The sequence below is a fragment of the Lathyrus oleraceus genome, chromosome 3 (genome assembly GCF_024323335.1).
Source record: "Lathyrus oleraceus cultivar Zhongwan6 chromosome 3, CAAS_Psat_ZW6_1.0, whole genome shotgun sequence".
Lineage (NCBI taxonomy): Eukaryota > Viridiplantae > Streptophyta > Magnoliopsida > Fabales > Fabaceae > Lathyrus > Lathyrus oleraceus.
In genome coordinates this window covers 294,352,603-294,372,221 of record NC_066581.1, presented here as the reverse complement: position 1 = coordinate 294,372,221, position 19,619 = coordinate 294,352,603, and the positions used below count along the sequence as shown (strand labels likewise).

The 19,619-nt window shown below is 37.2% G+C and overlaps 2 protein-coding genes across 5 annotated transcripts; one reads left to right on the top strand and one right to left on the bottom strand.

The window, feature by feature from the left end:
- Positions 1-306: 306 nt before the first annotated feature.
- On the top strand, positions 307-3,003 carry LOC127127167 (E3 ubiquitin-protein ligase At1g63170). 4 transcript variants are annotated; one of them, XM_051056297.1, is made up of 6 exons: positions 307-992; positions 1,118-1,177; positions 1,643-1,762; positions 2,076-2,208; positions 2,277-2,438; positions 2,624-3,003. In XM_051056297.1, exons 1-6 carry the CDS (start codon positions 475-477, stop codon positions 2,786-2,788), a joined length of 1,158 nt encoding a protein of 385 aa, XP_050912254.1. In that variant the 5' UTR covers positions 307-474; the 3' UTR covers positions 2,789-3,003. The 4 variants fall into 4 exon arrangements, with proteins under 4 accessions (XP_050912254.1, XP_050912253.1, XP_050912256.1 ...); XM_051056296.1 differs by having other exon boundaries at positions 2,271-2,438; XM_051056299.1 differs by lacking the exon at positions 1,118-1,177.
- Positions 3,004-3,128: 125 nt separating this feature from the next.
- On the bottom strand, positions 3,129-3,827 carry LOC127127168 (BON1-associated protein 1). The gene has a single exon (XM_051056301.1). The coding sequence runs from the start codon at positions 3,728-3,730 to the stop codon at positions 3,218-3,220; it is 513 nt and encodes a 170-aa protein (XP_050912258.1). The 5' UTR covers positions 3,731-3,827; the 3' UTR covers positions 3,129-3,217.
- Positions 3,828-19,619: the final 15,792 nt, after the last annotated feature.

The window sequence follows — 19,619 nt, the reverse complement described above, 5'->3', positions numbered from 1 at the left end:
AATACACTCTTTAATAAAAAAAATTATAATAAAAATTTAGAGACTAAAAGTAAGGCATAGATAATCATCACATAAAAATTCATTAATATTTTATTAATGTAATTTTAAAATATAACCATAATTTTTTATTATTGACATTGTAAAATTATATATATATATATTTTTTTTCTTTTTCCTTTTCATAAATTAATGTTTTTGACCAATTATTAATTATATAAATGTTTTTTTATTACTAACTTTTAGACAGACTTTACTATTAATATTAATAAAATGTTTTTAAGGAAGATACTATAGTTACTGGTCAAGTTTTTTCAAAAGAAAACATTTGGTCAACACGGTCTTTCTACAGCAAAAACCATGTTTCTTCTCCTCATTCTAAACTCCCCAAATTCAATCCTTTAAAATTCGCACTAAATTCAATTCATTTCCCCATTTTGTTTTCTCATCAATTCTCACAAACTCAACAAAAATAAAATGAACTCATCAACCCCAACACCTTCTCCTCCACCGGATTCCACCTCCGGCGACACCGAACCATTCCTCCTCCGTACTCGCCGCTCCCTCAACCGCGCACCTCCTCCACCACTCCGTACCGCCGCTCGTTTCTTCCGTCGAGCTAGCTCCGAGCGTATGATGCTCCGTGAACCATCGTTGCGTGTCCGAGAGAGGGCGGCGGCGGAGGTGGAAGAGCGGCAGAGTGAGTGGGCTTACTCGAAACCGGTGGTGACAATTGACGTGGCGTGGAACTTGTCGTTCCTCGTGGTTAGTGCTGTTGTTTTGTGTGGTAGTAGGAATGAGGAGCCTTGTGTGCCTCTCAGGGTGTGGATTTTGGGTTACTTGTTGCAGGGATTGGTACATTCTTTATTTGTTGTTTTGGAATTCAGAAGAAGGAGGAGGAATAACCATTTTGAAGATTCTTCTTCTTGGAGTTTCAGTTCTGAGAGTGATTCTGATGTTGCTTCAGAGCAGTTTTTGGAGTATCAGGAAAATAGGTACAAACATGAAATAACTCTTTCAATTTCAATTTTCTTGACTTTTTGTTTTTTATGTGTGATTAGCTAGTTTTTATATAAAGTTAGTTTAATTGATAGAATCTTGTTTTTCTAATGGTAATTAGAGAAAATGTCACGGGTCCAACGGGCATGCCTGATTTGTCTGCACTTTTTTGCTTGACGAGGTACGGTTTTAGCCACCACCTAAGATGACCGTGTGCGAGCATTTTTAATATAAAATTTTGCAATTTTAAACTCTAAAGATTTAGTGCCTGCGGGCCTACCACGCCCCACACTCATTTTTTTTAGGGTAGAAAAATGTTTTAGGCTCGTGCCATCAAGTATGCCCCCTCCGCCCGGCCCTTTTTGTCCAGGCTTTTGTGGGGAGTAAACGGGGCAGGTATGCTCATTTGCCATAGAAGGACAATGCTTTGCTTTCTGATCTCATGAGAATCAACCATTCAATATATGCATTGCATTATGTCATGACACGGTTCGAACTTCATTGCTTACTAAATTATGTCCATGATTTAGAGTATCTTGTTGTGATTGTGGTTAAGGCTTTGCTGTGTTTAGCATTGGTGGAGTATATAGCTCTTTGTTTTTGGTCATATACGAGTTTATAAACTGTATTTTTCGTTCAATTTCAGTATCTTCAAGTACATAGAGTCGGTAAATACCGTTCTTTCATTTTTATGGTGGATTCTTGGATTCTACTGGGTAACTGCTGGTGGTCAGAGTTTGACAAGGGATTCACCTCAGCTCTATTGGTTAGTAACAACTCGGAACAATATATAGTATCAATAAAATTGTTAGCTTTATGCATTTGTTCCATCATCCTGCCTATGTCAGCTTTGCTATGTATAGCCGCTCCCAAGTCCGGATAAAAGGAGAGGTTGTGTTAGGCAGTCGACAGCCAAAGTAAAACTGTTGAATCTCTATGACATGGATCAACTAGGCGGAAGTTGAACCATGTAGCCGATCCCTCATAATAGGATAAGGCTTGGTTGGTTGGTTGGTATGCATTTGTTCCATGTTTCTGCCTTGCAATTGTGTAACAATCACGCATGTTTTCTTTTGCAGGCTCTGTATCACATTTCTTGCTTTCGACGTTGTGATTGTTGTGATCTGTGTTACTGCTGCGTGTCTCATTGGAATTGCTGTTTGCTGTTTTCTTCCATGCATACTTGCTATTTTGTATGCAGTGACTGATCAGGTAACACAGATCACAACAATCTTTTTTCAACTTTAACAAACTTAATTTGATATTTAAAATAGGAACAGGAAGGGGCAACAAAGGAAGAGATTGACCTGTTGCCAAAATATAACTTCAGAATAATAAAGGAATTTAAGAAAGAAGGTGATGCCCAAGAATCATCCAGAGGAGTGATGATGGAATGCGACAGCGATTCAGCTTCTGAGCATATTATTGCCTTAGAAGATGCAGTAAGTTCCTGGTTATTAAATATGGATTATCGCTTTTATAATATTTCACAATTATTCATTTCACCTCTTAAAGATGAATAAGTGAGAATCCACGCCCTTACGGTCTGATGTCGCTGCACAGCTACCAACTGAGCTGACTTAACAGTACTATCCTTTTAAATGTTTTGATGGATGGTTAATTGCAGGAATGTTGTATATGTCTTTCGGCCTATGATGATGGAACCGAACTTAGAGAACTTCCTTGCAACCACCATTTTCATTGCACATGCATTGACAAATGGCTGCTCATCAATGCAACCTGCCCTCTCTGCAAGTTTAACATTTTGAGCACTGATAACCTCCAAGTTTGAACCAGTTACTTTGTGCGTTGACAAGGACGGTGGCACAACCCGTTTTTGTAACAATCCCAGATGATATACTGATTAAAATTAGAGAAAGAAAAAATAATTTTCATTTCTAATTTGGTTGCTAAATGTTATACCAATTTCATTTTTTCTCTTAAATGACAGAGTCATAAAGTAGAATGAAAATATCAAAATAAAATGTTTTTTAGCCTATTGGTACATGAATAGTGCATGTTTGCATTAATGTTATGAGGAATGAAGGACTCAAGCTTCTGTTTTGTTAGAACAACTGTGGTTCAAAAGTACACTAATACTGAAAACACTTCTGAATGTTCTAACTGTAAAATAAAATTAAGATGTGAAATTGCTCTATTAATTTGCAAAATTTCTACACTCCCAAAAACATGAGACTAGTAAAAGAGGTCTAGTGACACATTAATAATTTCTTTGAATATTACTCAACCAAACTGGAATCCCAGTTACAATCCCTGTGAAACCATCACCAGCCACCGGAACTCCGGTCACCGGAAAAGAATATTCCATTGCTGTTACCCTCACTGAAATATTGATAACACCATTTCTCCTAACCTTACTATCCCATAACATATAACTCAAAAACTGAACTCGATTATCTCGCACATACAAATCCGAAACCGGTATTCTCGCCATTCCAGCACTCTTAACATTTCCCCATGATGTTTTGTACTTCACATCAGCTACTATAAACCTTGATTTCAATGGCACTTCTATCAAAAGCTTCTCATTCCATGAAAGGAAGTTTCCATTTCCACCACCACATTCTTCTGAGTTTTCTTTGGTGGTGTAACAGTTTTCATTGGTTGAGCTTGAATCAGAACAAAGAGAAACAAATGCGTTTTTGCTTATGGAGTTTTTATTCACGTGGAGATTTTCAGCGTTTAAAATGGTGATTTCTAGAGTGTGATACATTAGGATAGTGAACAAGAAAAATGTTGAAAACAATTCAGAGTATGTGAAGGAAGTTTTGGGAAATGGAATGGAAATAAGTGGGGGATATATAAATGTGGGCTTGTGAAGGAAATATGAGGGAAAGAAGAGAGAAAGAGAGAGGTTGTTTCTTTAATAATGTGTTATGGAAAAGTTAGAGAAGAATGAATTAAAATAAAAGTAATGGGGTATGGTCCAATTTGTGAAGGACTATGGAAAATGTTTGTTGACATTTTGAAACTATGGTTAGGGGTTAGAAAAATGAGCTAATATCAGTGGCTGAAGTTACATGGAAATTTCAAGAGGGTAAAAAAGGAAAATTAAAGATAATTGTAACAACTAAAATATAATAAATGAAGAATTGATTCTTACCATGAGAATTGTAGTTCCTAAGAGAATTATTTTAGAGTAGGAAAATCGATCTAAACTCAAACATGAAAAAATACCACTTTTCATGTTGGAGATTGATAGAAGTCATTTTAGGACTTGTAAAATTCAATCCAAATATGTACTTATCGAATTGATTAAATAATAAAGATTATAAAACCAATTTTACTAAAAACTATTTTCACTATCCTATCATACAAAACATTATGCATCCAATTTTATTAAAAACTATTTTCACTATCCTATCATACAAAACATTATGCATTTGGACTCTTTGGGATTATGGTAGAATATCTCACGGTAATCCTTTCGTCCTAATTCCACCGGTGGAAATTTTTTCATCAAATCCGGTTGTATATATGTTTCTCTCTTACCCACTTATATATATTATTAGAAGAGATACAATAGGAGAGATCCTATCATAAAATTAAATATCTTTTTTAAGGTGAGTGATCTATATAAAATTCATAAATTCTTTTCTAATTCTTCCATCTATGTCATTCAGGGCCGGCCCAATAAATCCGGGGGCTCCGATCTAATTTAAAAAATTGGTCTAAAAGAATATGAATTTATATTGATTTTTTTGAAAAAAAAATGGTAAAAAATCATAAATTTTGAAATTTTTTAACAAACAGATGTAAAATAGATTTTGAAAACATTATAATTTAACACCTATTTTTAAAATAATAGGTGTAAAATATATATTTGTAGTAATTAAAAAACAATATGTGGGCCCCTCAAAATTTGGGGTCCAGTGCTATAGCACTTCTTGCTCATGCTAAAGACCGGGCCTGCTGTCATTTACCGTCTTTCTTCTTTTTTGTCTGAAATTCAAATGGGTGACCCTTGTCATTGTTTGTTGCATGATTTGAGATTGAGTCAGCTTCCTGCCTTAAAGTAGAGCTTACCTCATAGAATAATTTCTTCGCCGAATGGTGTTTATGTGTTGGTTATGTTAGATGTATCTCTTGCGCCTTCCACATGGTTATTATTAGGTGGCTCGGATTTCCTTCCCAACGGGGATGCGAGATATCATGTTTATAACGACATAATATTAAAATGAGTTTAAATTACGATATAACTGTCCACATTTTCTGAAGCACGAGGCTTGGAAGAGCAAAGTGGTTTTAAAGGCAAAATCACGACGGTTCACAGTCCCTCGAGAATCAGCTTGGAAGGGAATATTGGTTTTAAGGTAAAGTCATGAAGATTCATAATCCCTTAAACACGAGACCTTAAAAGACAAAGTGGTTTTTAAGAAAAAGTCATGATAATTTATAGTCCCTCAAGCACGAGACTTGGAATAGCAAATTTGTTTTTAAGGAGAAATCTTGACGGTTCACGACCACCTAAGAACATGACTTGGAAGTGCAAAGTGGTTTTTAGAAAAATTCACAATAGTTCATAGTCACTCAAGCATAAGGTCTAGAAGAGTGAAATAGTTTTTAAGGGAAATTCATGAAAGTTCACATTTCCTTAAGCACGAGACTTGGAAGGGAAAAGTGGTTGAGAGCAAAATGCTTTTAAAACCGGTGTAAGGATGTTGCCACCTAGAGATTTAAGATGGGGGCTTGGTCATACACGTCTAAATCAATTTGATGGTTTATTTCCTAATCTTTTGATCTAATTACACAAATAAGTGTGTCATTAATGATGGAAATGATTAAAAATGTCTTACAAAGTATCAATTAATCTAAGTCTTCCCTCGATTTATGGACTTGAGCGTAGCTACTGATACTTTATTATACTAATAATGATTATAAGTTATGGAAAATTGATCGGTCTAGAGGAGTTTTTTTCCTACAAATACTAGAGTTTTGGCTTTCCGTTTTTATCGCATTTTTTCTTGCCTAACGAAAGCTCGTACGACCTTTGTTTTTTTCCTCTTTCACAAGAAATCTTGTCACAAGTATTCTGTTTTTGTACTTTTCACATCTTTTTGCTTTTCTTTTTAGAAGATGATATTTCTTAGAGATTGTGACGCTAATGGTAATGTGGTCGAGCCCAATACCCATGAAGGAAAGTGTGAGTTATGGCGCCATTGTTGTAAGGTTTTTTGGTGGACATATGGTATAGTGAATTAGAGATCCATTGAAATGTCGATGTTTGGGAGGTAAGATAGTATTTCTTGTAGTTCTGATAGTGAAGAGATTAGTGGTAATGACGTTTTTTGTCTTTTCTTGCCTAGGAACGACGGGACCACCAATGGAGATTTCAGGCATGTGCTCGTCCATCTTCAAAGACGAAATATTGGTAATTGATTTTATATTTAATATTGAATTGAGGGTAAAAGTCTTCCACACAGATATGTTGATATCATCCACTGGGAGTGCATATTAGGTTTTACTAGAACTTTATATGAAATGCTAAAAGACATGCATGAGGCATTCTCAGAGGGTTATTGATGAGTGCTTCTATATGTATCAAACATATATTATAAGTGATTTAGTGGTGGGAATCCCTTTAACCCCTTCGAGGCGAACATCATGAAGGTAATTAACATCGTCCCTCGCAATTTCATCCAAATATCCTTCACATGACCCTTGAGATCATGCCGACTGTGAGCATTTTCTTTCCGTCCTAAAGAACTAAGGGGATAAAGAGGTTGATAAAGACAGTTGGATATTTAAAAGCGCCCTTGTTGGTTGGTGTCTTATTGCCCTCTTCTCTGTGAATAACAAAATTAAAAGGATAAATTTGTGCGAGTTAGAGGTGGTATTGATTGTTCCAAAGTAATACTCAAGGAGGACTAATTGAATCGCTTCCTTCTTTATTGGTTAAGCAAACATGTGTTGATAATGTGGTTTTATGTGTTATGCAAGTAATATCGTCAAATGGATTTGATGATGACAATTGTCAAATGGTTTTTAATCATGACTACTCTTCCAAAGGTTCCTCATGACGACATTTGAATAAGAAAGAGATATTACAAGTTTAAAAAATCAAATATATCAAGTTCGAGCTGAAAGTGCCAGACATTTTGAATCAAGCAAGAGAACTTGAAGATGTGAAGTTGTGATCGTGAAATTATGAACTTGAAGGTGTGAAAGTTTGAAAGTTCGCCTGACCATGCATGTAGTGTTTTACCTAGTCTTGATAAATTAATCGTAAAATGAATAAGAGTAAGTTTTGAGTTACTAAGATAATGCACATACACAAAGTATTTCAAAAACTGTCTTCTTTTTTTATAAAACCTCTTTCAAAACCAATCACTGCAAGAGCTTAATTGATTAGAAGTTTATTTAATCAATTGAAAAAGTGAAAAAAAAATTGACTAATTGATTAAGAAATCCTTATTATTGATTAAATCAAAATGTAATGCATCCTTATCTTTTTTTATCATAATTAAATTTAACAAAAAAATAATTATCTTTTGAGTTTTTTTTTTCAGTTTTCATTTATTTAGCGGAAGTTATTTTACAAGGGTTTTAAATTTCTACAATCAGCATTACTCCATCCATTTTCTTTTATAAAAAACTTTTATTTTAAATTTATTAAATAATTAATATATTTAATTTGTATATAATTTAAATACATTATTTATTTAATAAATCTAAAAAATAAAATTTTGTTATAAAAGAGAATAAATAAAATATTGTTTACCAGTACAATATGTTGCGAGCAGTTTAAAACTACAGCAAAATAATCTCCCCCCAAAAAAATGGTAGCACCTTCCAGACCACTACACAAATCCAAATACATAGTTTAAATTAAAGAGACTTGATAAAAAAATTAATTGAAGTCCTTTACAAAAAAAATTATCCAAATAATCAATTTTTTTAAATAAATACCTAAATTAACCTACATTCTCACATATTTCCCAAACTAACTCATTTAAAAAGAAAATTTTTAAAAAAAATTCAACACAAAGGTGGCGCCAATTAAATTGACGACATTGTACAAAAATTAAGAGAAGTTGTCAATTCAAAAATTAAGAGGGATCGTCAATTCAATTGGTGACAGTATACAAATACAGAGGAGAAAGAATACACTCTCTCTCCTCTGTGTTTGTACACGGTTGTCAATTGGATTGATGACTCCTTCTAATTTTTTACACTGTCTCTAATTGAATTGACACCAACTTTGTATTGAATTTTTTTTTAAATGTATTAGTTTGAGAAATATGTAGGAATATGGATTAGTTTAGGCATTGATTTTTTTACAAACATAACTCAATTTTTCAAGGAAATTCACAAAATACCCCTGATTTCAAAAAAAATCTCAAACTACCCCACTTTTAGGAGGAGGCGCCAATTCAATTGGCGACTCCTCTTAAAAATTGAATGGAGGCGCCAATTGGATTGACACCTCAGTGTAAAATGTATTTTTTTTGTTATAAATAGATGTGTTGTGTGAGTCATTGTTCCACATATCATTTAATCATTTGGCAATCATGTTTGGTATTCGTCGCCGATACGGAAAAGGTGATTTATGCGAGAGACGAACCTCAGATGCTGATGCTCTTCTGGAACATCACTATGATCGAGCAACTGAAGAGGGAGTTGGTTCGTTGGTTAGATGGGAAAATACCAGAAGGGGAAAAATTAGAAGTATTGAGAGACTCGACAATATCTTTGGTTGGGTGCGAATGAAGACTGATAAGGATGTTATGGAATTGATATTCGGTCGAGATGACATCAATTTGATTGTTGTAATCAATTAGAAATATTTCTGTTTTCAGTTAGCTTATTTTGTACTGATGTTTGTTGTGAACCTTGTTGTAACAAAAACTTTATGATATATAATGATTGAAGGTTACAGAAATACAATGTTACAAAAAGCTTATGACCCAGATGATGCTCCTCGATTGAGACAATTGTTCTTGTTGTGTCCTGGTTGACGACAGATACTACATAATCTTATCATTTTATCTGTCGAATCCATTTATGTCCTGATACGTGTGTTGTTTGGCTTTCCTTTTTTCTTTCTACGCATCTCTTCGTTATGCCAAACTATATCACCTTCATATGGAGGCCAGTATTCCTCCATTGGTAGTACCGAGAAGCTTTTATTATATACATTCATGATGGTGACGACCTTGTACACATCAGATAAATGGTTGTAAGCGTCTTGACGAGTATATGGGCATGCTACAATGACATGGGAGCAAGGAATGCGGAAGGCCTGTAATTTTCCACAGTTGCACCAACTTCTATTTAGTCTAACAACATAGGCTAAATTTGGTCTCCCCTCGTTGTGGCCCATTGTTTCCTGGACACTGAAATTTTGCCTATGACGGTCAAAGACTGTTACAGCGTGTGTGCTAGCTTTGATGCTCTCCTCTTTCATGACTTTCATGAAACACTCACTGAATACTTGCCCAGACATTAACATCGCACTTCATCTTTCACCTCTGGTTGCGAACGTAGAAGCCAACCTATAATAGGTCGATCTTACCAAGGCGGTTATTGGCAGATTTCTAATTCCTTTGAATACCCCATTCATGCATTCCACAAGGTTTGTTGTCATGTGGCCCCATTGACAACCTCTGTCAAATGCCCTTGTCCACTGCTCTACTGGTATGTTATTTAGCCATCTCCCCGCGTCTTCATTAGACACTCTAATTTCATCACGATAATATTGAAATGACGGCTGAGTTAGAGCATACCCAACATTCACCACCTTCTTGCGAAGATTCTTATCTTTTATTGCACGCATGAAGTTTTGTGCAATATGTCGAATGCAATAGACATGGGTAGAAAGAGGATCATGCCATCCGTTATCATGCTTGTTGTAGGCACTCTCAATGGCAACATGTCTATCATAAATCAAACAGAGATTGGCTTGTGGAGCCACATGCGTTCTGAGATGTCGAAGAAAGAAACCCCATCCACTAGTCGTTTCACCTTCAACCAGAGCAAAGGCAATGGGAAAGACATTGTTGTTGTCGTCTTGTACAACCGCCATAAGTAAAGTACCCTTGTGTTTGCCGTATAACCAAGTGCCATCAATTTGAATAATAGGTTTGCAGAATGCGAAACCTTTGATGCATGGGTCAAACGCCCAAAAGAGACGGTGAAAGATTCTATTGCCTGTAACACAGGTTCCGTCTGGCATCATTGTTGGCAATGTCTCCATAATTGCCATAATTCCTGGGACATATGTTTTTAGTTGTTGGTGTAAGCCCTAGAGGCCAATACTTTGGTACTTGTATCAAATTATTTATTAATAATAAAAGGCTTTTTCTTTATTATGTTTGTTTAATAAAGTCCCTGGAATATATAGTCCGTTTAATGTATCAAGTATGACTTAATCATGAGATCACATTAAACATAAGGACACTATTCTTAAAGTATCCGTAGTCGAGCTTTATTGTGAAGTGGGATAACATTAAAGCATGAAGACTATTATGTTTGTAGACTGATGATCACATCTCATGGATCATGGATAAGGAGTTATCAAGTCTTAAACATAGGTATAAATATTAAGAGTAATATTTATACCGGATTGACCCGCTATGAGAATACTATATAGAAAGTTATGCAAAGTGTCATAAGTTATTCTCATGGTGATAATGGTGTATACCACTCTTCAACCTGAAACCACTGTGGACCCTAGATGTAGAGTCGAGTGCTTTATTGTTGATCCAACGTTGTCCGTAACTGGATAACCATAAAGACAGTTGATGGGTACTCCACAAAGCATGCTGAGGGACATGAGTGTCCTAGATGGAATTTGTCCATCCTGCGTAAAACACTTAATCGTGTTCCATCCAAAAAGGTTGAGAAGACACCATATGAGATATGCAGTGGTAAGAAACCACATATGTCTTACATGAAGATTTGAGGTTGCGAAGTTTATGTGAAACGACAAATTTCAACTAAGCTTGAGCCCAAATCTGACAAATGCTTATTTGTGGGGTATCCTAAAGAAACAAGAGGGTATTACTTCTACAATCCTTCTGAGGGCAAAGTGTTTGTCGCTCGAACTGGAGTTTTCCTAGAAAAGGATTTTATTTCCAAAGGAATCAGTGGGAGGAAAATAGAGCTTGAAGAAATTCAAGAATCACAAGGCATTGATACACCTATGGAGGAATTAGAGTAGGAAACACAAATAGTTGTGTAAAGAGCAACCTGATCAAGTAGAACAAGACCAGCGTAGGTCAAGCAGGATACGTCACCTACCTGAGAGATATGGATATCTCATAACAGATCAAGGTGATGTATTACTCATGGATCAAGATGAGCCTGTGACCTACTCATGGAATCTTCGTTTTGATGAAACAGTAAAACAATATGGATTCATCAAGAACGAAGATGAGCCTTGTGTCTACAAGAAGGTTAGTGGGAGCATGATCGTTTTCCTGGTATTATATGTAGATGATATATAACTCATTGGAAATGATGTCCCTACCCTGCAACAAATAAAGTCTTGGTTGGGGAAATGATTTTCTATGAAGGACCTAGGTGAAGCAGCCTATATATTAGGAATCAGAATCTATAAAGATAGATCACAAAAACTGCTTTGCCTAAGTCAAAGAACATAGACAAAGTGCTGAGACGCTTTAATATGAATGGTTCCAATGGTTATGTGTTTTGCTTAAATGGTAGCGCTGTGAGCTAGAAAAGTTCAAAGCAAGATACAGTTGTTGATTCTACAACCGAGGCCGAGTATATTGCTGCCTCAAGTGCAGCAAAGGAAGTTGTTTGGATCAAAAGTTCCTTAGTGAACTTGGCATAGTTCCTGGCATTATGGATCCCATTGGTCTTTATTATGATAACAATGGTGCTATTGCACAAGCTAAGGAGCCTAGATCTCACCAACGATCCAAACACATACTTAGGCGTTATCATCTCATTCGAGAGATAATAGATAGAGGAGATGTGAAAATATGTAGAGTACCTACACTTGATAATATTGCTGACCCACAGACAAAGCCTCTTGCGCAGCAGAAGCATGATGGCCATACTAGATCAATGGGCATTAGGGGTATACCTGATTGGCTTTAGTGCTAGTGGGAGATTGTTGGTGTAAGCCCTAGAGGCCAATACTTTGGTACTTGTATCAAATTATTTATTAATAATAAAAGGCTTTTTCTTTATTATGTTTGTTTAATAAAGTCCCTGGAATAGATAGTCCATTTAATGTATCAAGTATGACTTAATCATGAGATCAAATTAAACATAAGGACACTATTCTTAAAGTATCCGTAGTCGAGCTTTATTGTGAAGTGGGATAACATTAAAGCATGAAGACTATTATGTTTGTAGACTGATGATCACATCTCATGGATCATGGATAAGGAGTTATCAAGTCTTAAACATAGGTATGAATATTAAGAGTAATATTTATACCGGATTGACCCGCTATGAGAATACTATATAGAAAGTTATGCAAAGTGTCATAAGTTATTCTCATGGTGATAATGGTGTATACCACTCTTCGACCTAAAACCACTATGGACCCTAGATGTAGAGTCGAGTGATTTATTGCTGATCCAATGTTGTCCGTAACTGGATAACCATAAAGACAGTTGATGGGTACTCCACAAAGCATGCTGAGGGACATGAGTGTCCTAGATGGAATTTGCCCATCCTGCGTAACAGGATAAATGTCTATGGGCCCAATATTGAACTGGACAAGGATGACACGGTCTATGCCTTGTGTTCAATATAGACATAATGGAAAAGGGGTAATTATACACATAATTATTATCACAGAAGGATTTGTCAGATCACATGACATATTCGTGACTTGGATAGCAATGATGTGTTGCTAGATATCGCTCACTATTTATTATGTTAAATGCGTGATTTAATATAATTGCCAACGTCGCGAAAACCTACAGGGTCACACACAAAGGACGGATTGATGAGAGATAGAGTAACTAAGGAACGTCGTAAGGTACGCTGTACTTAAGTAGAATACGAAATATGGTAAGGTACCAAATACTTAAGTGATTTTGGCATATTATGAGATATGGGCCAAAATACACTTAAGTGGGCTTTTTAGCTTGAACCCCACACATGTGGTTCTATAAATAGAACCCTTGGGTAGAAGCATTGTAACTCTAATTGGAATTTCGTTTCTCTCTCTCTCACTCAAAGCCTTCATTCATAGCAGCTAGCACTGAGATTGAAGGAACCCGTTCGTGTGGACTGAGTAGAGACGTTGTCATAGTTCAACGTTCGTGATCGCCACAAGAGGTAACGATTCTATCACTGATCATGCCCATTTGTAAGGATCACTAAATGGAGAAATTTTTAAATTCCGTTGCGCCTTGGATGGAAATTCTCCTTCATTAGTGCCCATAAAAACCGTGGAAATTCTTTGTATGAATCCTCCTAGTTTTCGAGTACCTGTTCAACAGCCTTTGTCCTTGCAATCTAGACTTTCTTGTAAGATGGAGTATAATTATATGTTGTTCTGATATGGGATATAATTATACTCACCTTCACTGATGGGTCTTTATTAACCAACGGCAGAATGTCTTGACTTATCAATGCAATGCTTAGTTTACAGTGATCTTGTTCAACGTTAGTTGCAATGCAACTGTGAGGTGGGTCTATTGAAGCGATCTCCCAAGAGTCGTTTTTCTTTTTGTAAGACGCAACCAACCGAAACATACAAAGGATGTTACGACATTCGATGACATACCTTTTCAAATTAGTGTGTTTCACTGTAAAATCAACAGAGTTGTTCATGTGGAATTTTTTGATAGCTCGCCCACATTCTTCTTTGGTACGAAACATGTCTCCCACCTTTAATTCGCCTTCTGATCATGGCTATGGGTTATAGAAAACACTGTTGGATGTTTCATCGTCATGCAAATCCATCTTTGTCATATGTTGAGGCGGATTGTAGACATGACTAGGAGGTATTTCCGGTGGTTGATCATCATCTTCAATGTCGTTGTTCAACATGTGATCAACCTGTATCTCGCTCTCCTCTTCTTCTTCATCAACGAAGTCCACTTCTGCTTCTGCTTTTGGTTTGACGTCATCTGACCATTGTGGATCAAATTCACCAGAGTCATTCTGACAGGTTATTTGAGACTGTTGAGATGGTATACATGGTTGAAGAGTAATATACAACTCAATACAGTTGCAGCCTGAATGTTCATTACTGAAGCTAGCAGAAATATACTCAAACGTATCAAACGCTCAAACATACAACAGAGTCGCCGTCTAACTTTATTTATCCCCAAAGGGAAGGGAAAGCATCGATAAAACCCGGTGAAAAGAGATATACTAGGTAAGGAAGTTGGTTATGCAAGGGGAAGGTATTAGCACCCCAAACATCCATGGTACTCCATGGGAACCGTTTTGATTGTTCTCGCTCGAATAGGTTTTATCTAACGATTACTCGCAAAAGAATGGGAAAGGAAGGGAATAAAAATAGATAGAGTGCTCGGTGAGGATTAGGGCCCTCATGCCTACGTATCCTCATAGTGCAATGAGGAATTCAGAGCTTCGTAGTTCAAGGAACTAGAGGCAGGAGGTGGAAATAAGTGTGATAGAAGGTATGATTTGGGCTAAAGAATAGTGTTGTTTGAACTCCAAAAAGGGTGAAAACGTGAACCCAAGAGTAAACAGGTATGAAGTGACAAGTGAGGGCGTAGAGTACTTATATCACTGTACTGGAACAACCGAGAAGAGAGGAATTAGGCGTTTGGGATGAGAGTCAAACAACTCTTAGTTCACAAGGAGGTACAAGATGGAGCACAAAGGTATAATATATTTGGCTCAAAGATAACTGGTATATCATATGGAGTGAATGAAGGTAGAATATGAATGTATCATGGATATGAATGGAATGAAGTGACCGAAGTCACAGAATAGAAGAACTTGGTAACAAGTGACTGAATAAGTATTGTTTGAAATCGAAACAAGAAAGTGTATTGGAATCCATAAGATAAGTGAGATTTCTACCATAGAGGGAAACAACGTTAACCGATACGTGGACTAGCAGGCCGTCACTGTAGGGTTTTGGCTAAAAAAGAAGGAATTAAGTGTTGGGCGTTGTTTTCCCAAACAAACTCTAGGTAGAAAGGCGGACTACATTAGGTGTCCTAAAAGGGTGTATATGGAATCCCAAAGAGAGGGTATTTCGATGTCAAAGAGACAGTATGTCACTAGGTGAATGATTCATGATCGAAGGTAGGTAATGAATAGCGGAAGATATGAATGATGCCCTAAGGCGAAGGAGAAATAGTTAGGAGTATGCTCGCCAAGGATTCGCATCCTCGTATCTACGTATTCTCATTGTGAAATGAGAAAGTCAGAGCAATCGTAGTTCAGAACTACGAGAATAAAGGGAGAGGGAGATATTTGTAGTACTGGAGTGCATGGAATAGTGTCACTCACTGGGGAATCAACAATTCGAGATCAAATAAGGATAGTATCTTGGATCCATGAGAAGGATAAACTCTTAATCGAAGAGCAAGGTAGGCATTTACCAATACGTGGACTAGCAGGCCGCCACTATAAGGTAAAGCCAAAAACAAATACTGAATTAAGTGTTTGGGGTTGTTTGCCCAAATAACTCTCGATTGAAGAGATGGACTGTCATCAGGACGTCCTAAAAGGATGGACAAGGAGTCCAAGGAGAAGTATGATTGATCTAAAAAATATGGTATTGATTGAGTGGACGGAGAATGATTGATTAATAAATAGGGTAGAGAAGGTAGATTGATAAATAAGATAGCTCGCGAAGAAACCGGGATCTCCTGCCTACGTACCCTTATAATGCAATAAGGAAATCAGAGCTTTCGTAGTCCAGCCCACTAGTGATGAAAAGAAATTGATTGGAGGCAAGAGGAAATAGATGATTGAGATTGAAGTGATTAGAATTGGAATGATTGAGAATTGAATAGGATGAGTAGACTTGACAGTTACTGGATGATGAGAATCACACTAACTTTCAAGTGGAGGGAGAAGAGTCTTTGTAGTTGTTTCTTGCATTGATGATGAAGACATTATCAATCGTTCGACTCGAATTGCACTAAAGTCTATGAATGAAGGTGAATACAATGAGCGATGGGTCATACGTCCCATACCCAAAGATACTCAGAATGGGGGTAGGAATACTCCAGTCCCACTCCTTCTCCATTAATTAAGGCTCGTATTGTATAACTTGATTCATGATTGATAAATTGTTAACGTCGTCCTTGCTTTTATTGTTTTTGCTTTGTGAAGATAGACTTGTTAATCGTATGGTTAGAATTGTGCTAATAGAGGTGAATAAGATGAGCGCTGGGTCATGCGTCCCATACCCAAAGATACTCATAATGTGGTAGGAATACTCCAGCCCCACTCCTTCTCTATTGCTTAAGGCTCGTGTCACACTCTTCTAACTTTTATTTAACAAGTGTTGAATATGCCACCTTTGATGTGCTTGAATAATCCGCTGCTTGGTATGACTGAGGATGCCTTGATTGAAGATCTTGTCTTGAGGCCTTGAGCTCCACAACTTGGAAGAAAAGTCTTATTAAGTGACCAAGGGTCTTTCGGTCACTCAATTTAGACTGTGGGATTATACAAGTTCAAAGGATTTAATTGATCAAAATTTCTTTTGATCAATCTAATCATGGGTTTGATTTAGTTTTGAGAACTAGGTTAGAACCTAATCTAATGGTTATAATTTGATCGAACTATCCTAAGGGATCATTTCATGGTTAGTCAAAATCTTGATTAAAATTCTATGTACAAACTCTAAGGGAACATGCAATTGTTAGGAATTGATGTTAATGTTAATCAAAAATCTGGATTGAAATTCTATGTTAATTCTATTCCTAAAGGAACATGTGGTTATATGAAAAAATGTCCAAAATTATCCATAAAGGATAAAATAGTCTTTGTCAAAATGGGATAATTAGGAAAATAAAACCTAGAATCATTCTTAATAGCAATAATGACTCCTAATTGCCTAATAATGTAAAAATACTTAGTCTAATTATTTTGATCGAATTAAGGTCTATACAAGCATCAAAATGATTAAAAATGAAAACAAACAAAATTCTACCTAATTAGAATTCTAAAATGCCAATCATCACCTAATTGTATGAAGGAGAAGGGCGATCCAAAATGCAGTGGAATTTAAAAATTCTCCTTTAATGATCCTTACGAATGGGCATGATCCGTGATAGAATCATTACCTCTTGTGGTGATTGTAACGATTGGTGCAGATCTACGGAGCGATCACGAACGTTGAACGATGACAACGCCTCTACTCAATCCAGACGAACAAATTCCTTCAATCTCAGTGCTAGCTGCTATGAATGAAGGCTTTGAGTGAGAGAGAGAGAGAGAAACAAAATTGCAACTTCTAATGCTTCTACACAAGGGTTCTATTTATAGGACCACTTGTGTGGGCTGCTGTCGCATCCGCGAAAAACAACCGGCGGGCTAAAACAAAACAACACAGAGCCGTCACCGTGCGTTATTTATCCCAAAAGAGGGAAAGGAAACTTTCGAAGTAAACCTGGGAAAAGCATGGTCTCGCGACCAAAGAGATGGGATCGGGAGTCGGTTATGCGAAGGGAAGGTATTAGCACCCCTACGCATCCGTCGTACTCGACGGGATCCACGCTCAAAAGGAAAGAAAAGGTTGCTAAAACAAACAGACACACACACACACACTGAAACAACACAGGTGGAGGAAAAGGGGAGAGGGCTCGCTAGGATATCGCATCCTATGCCTACGTATCTCGTCTGGAACGAGAATCAGAGCTACCGTAGTTCGGCTCACGCACGCCGAAACAAAACCAAACACAAAAAGGCAAACATGGAACCCGAACGCCAATCGCTGGACTTACATCAGCTTCCGAACCAAACAGACCCACACTAGAAACCAGATGCCACTTGATGGACTTATACCGGACTCCAAGCACACAACAAGAGGATACGGAATGCCAATGGATGGGCTTACATCCGTCTCCTAACTCACACACAAGAAGGAACAAGCAACAAGTTACTAAGGAGTCGGGAACTCGAGCCTAGCAACTGTCAAGCAAACACACACAAAAAGAAAAAGGGTGCCCGGAGAGATCTCGGAAGACCTCCTGCCTACGTACCTCATCTAGTATGAGGATCAGGGCAACGTAGTTCCCCTGAACGGGAAAGAAATTCTAACCAGATACAGAGGGAGACACACTACTAGGGAGCTGGACTCGAGCCTAGATGTTATCATGCATATCATCCCTAAGTTATAGTTTCTATCCTAACTTGCACAGGCAGCAAGCTAATCCTAAACAGGCAAAACAATCAAAGCAAACAATCACAAATAGCACACACTATATCCAGACAAAGTGGGCTCACACAAGGGGTTAGGCTGCAAAAGCAAGCCAACTGTATCAGGTGATGTTAGCTCTTAACCCTGACATTGAGAGTCAGGGTGAAGCCAGATGAAGTGGAAGTGAGGGGTGTGCCTCACAGCTCTTATCCCTGGCCAGGGAGAGCTTCAGACAAAGGAAGTGTGGGTCCAGAAAGTGGGAACCCTTCTACACTTATGACACTGACTGAACTGTACAACTGTACATGGATCTTGGGTTAGGATCCACAAGGCATCAACATGTAATGTGAGCCAAGGGACGACTCAACAGATTAACAGGAGGTGGACTACACACCTCTTGTGTCTGCCAATTGCCTTAACAAAGGTCTTTTCCTGCTTGGGGACAAAGATAAACAAGCACAAGCATTGCCTCTTAAGGAGGACTTCAGACAGGTGCCTGGCCAAGTAACAGGCCAGGTCTTCCAGACTACATGGAGTTAGTGATTCTACCTCAATTGGTTAACACAACCAAGCAGCAGCACAAGCAAGTTCACAATGAACTATAGCAACTAAGGTACCTGAAATCAATCTAATATAATCAGTACTCAGCACAAACAGTCAAACAGTCAAACAGACAAACTGAAAGTCAACAGTTAACTGTACATAAGCAATGCAACAAGCAAAGCACAAGCCAATGCTCAACACAAATGACTTAGAAGCCCCCTACAAAACAAACTTAATGTTAATCAACATCAATCAAAACAAGCAACTCAAGCCAAGTGAATTAATTCCTCCATGCCATATGCCTTTTGTCCTGAAAATATAACTCAAACATGAGAAGCAAACCCTAGGACAAAGCCTAGGGTCAAAGTAGGAGAAATATTTCAAAACAGAACATGAAACTTATCCAAAATCAATTTCAATCAAATTAGAATCAAATCCAATTGGTCTCATGTTCAAATCATCAACCATTATCATTTCATGAGGCAAAGAGTACAAAGCATGCAATTTAGAACCTCAAAGGACCAAACAGAAAGATCCAATTCAAATCAACTCACAAACATTTCAATAAATTCCCAAACAATTCATGGTCAAACAGCATTCACAACATGATCTACACACCAAATTTCAGGCCATTTGGACAAAGGTAAGCAAGTCAATTAAATTCGTCAAGCCAAAGCATACTCAAACAAGCTCATACAAGGCATTAAATCATGTATCCACTTCAAGCAAGCATAAAACAGAAACTACACATGATAAATGAACCAAATCA

Excerpts from the sequence above, each read along its gene's own strand:
- LOC127127167 (XM_051056296.1), top strand. The coding sequence starts at position 475 with ATGAACTCATCAACCCCAACACCTTCTCCTCCACCGGATTCCACCTCC. Across the intron at positions 993-1,117 it reads TTGGAGTATCAGGAAAATAG|AGAAAATGTCACGGGTCCAA; the intron begins GTACAAACATGA and ends AATGGTAATTAG. Across the intron at positions 2,209-2,270 it reads TGTATGCAGTGACTGATCAG|GAACAGGAAGGGGCAACAAA; the intron begins GTAACACAGATC and ends TATTTAAAATAG.
- LOC127127168 (XM_051056301.1), bottom strand. The coding sequence starts at position 3,730 with ATGTATCACACTCTAGAAATCACCATTTTAAACGCTGAAAATCTCCAC.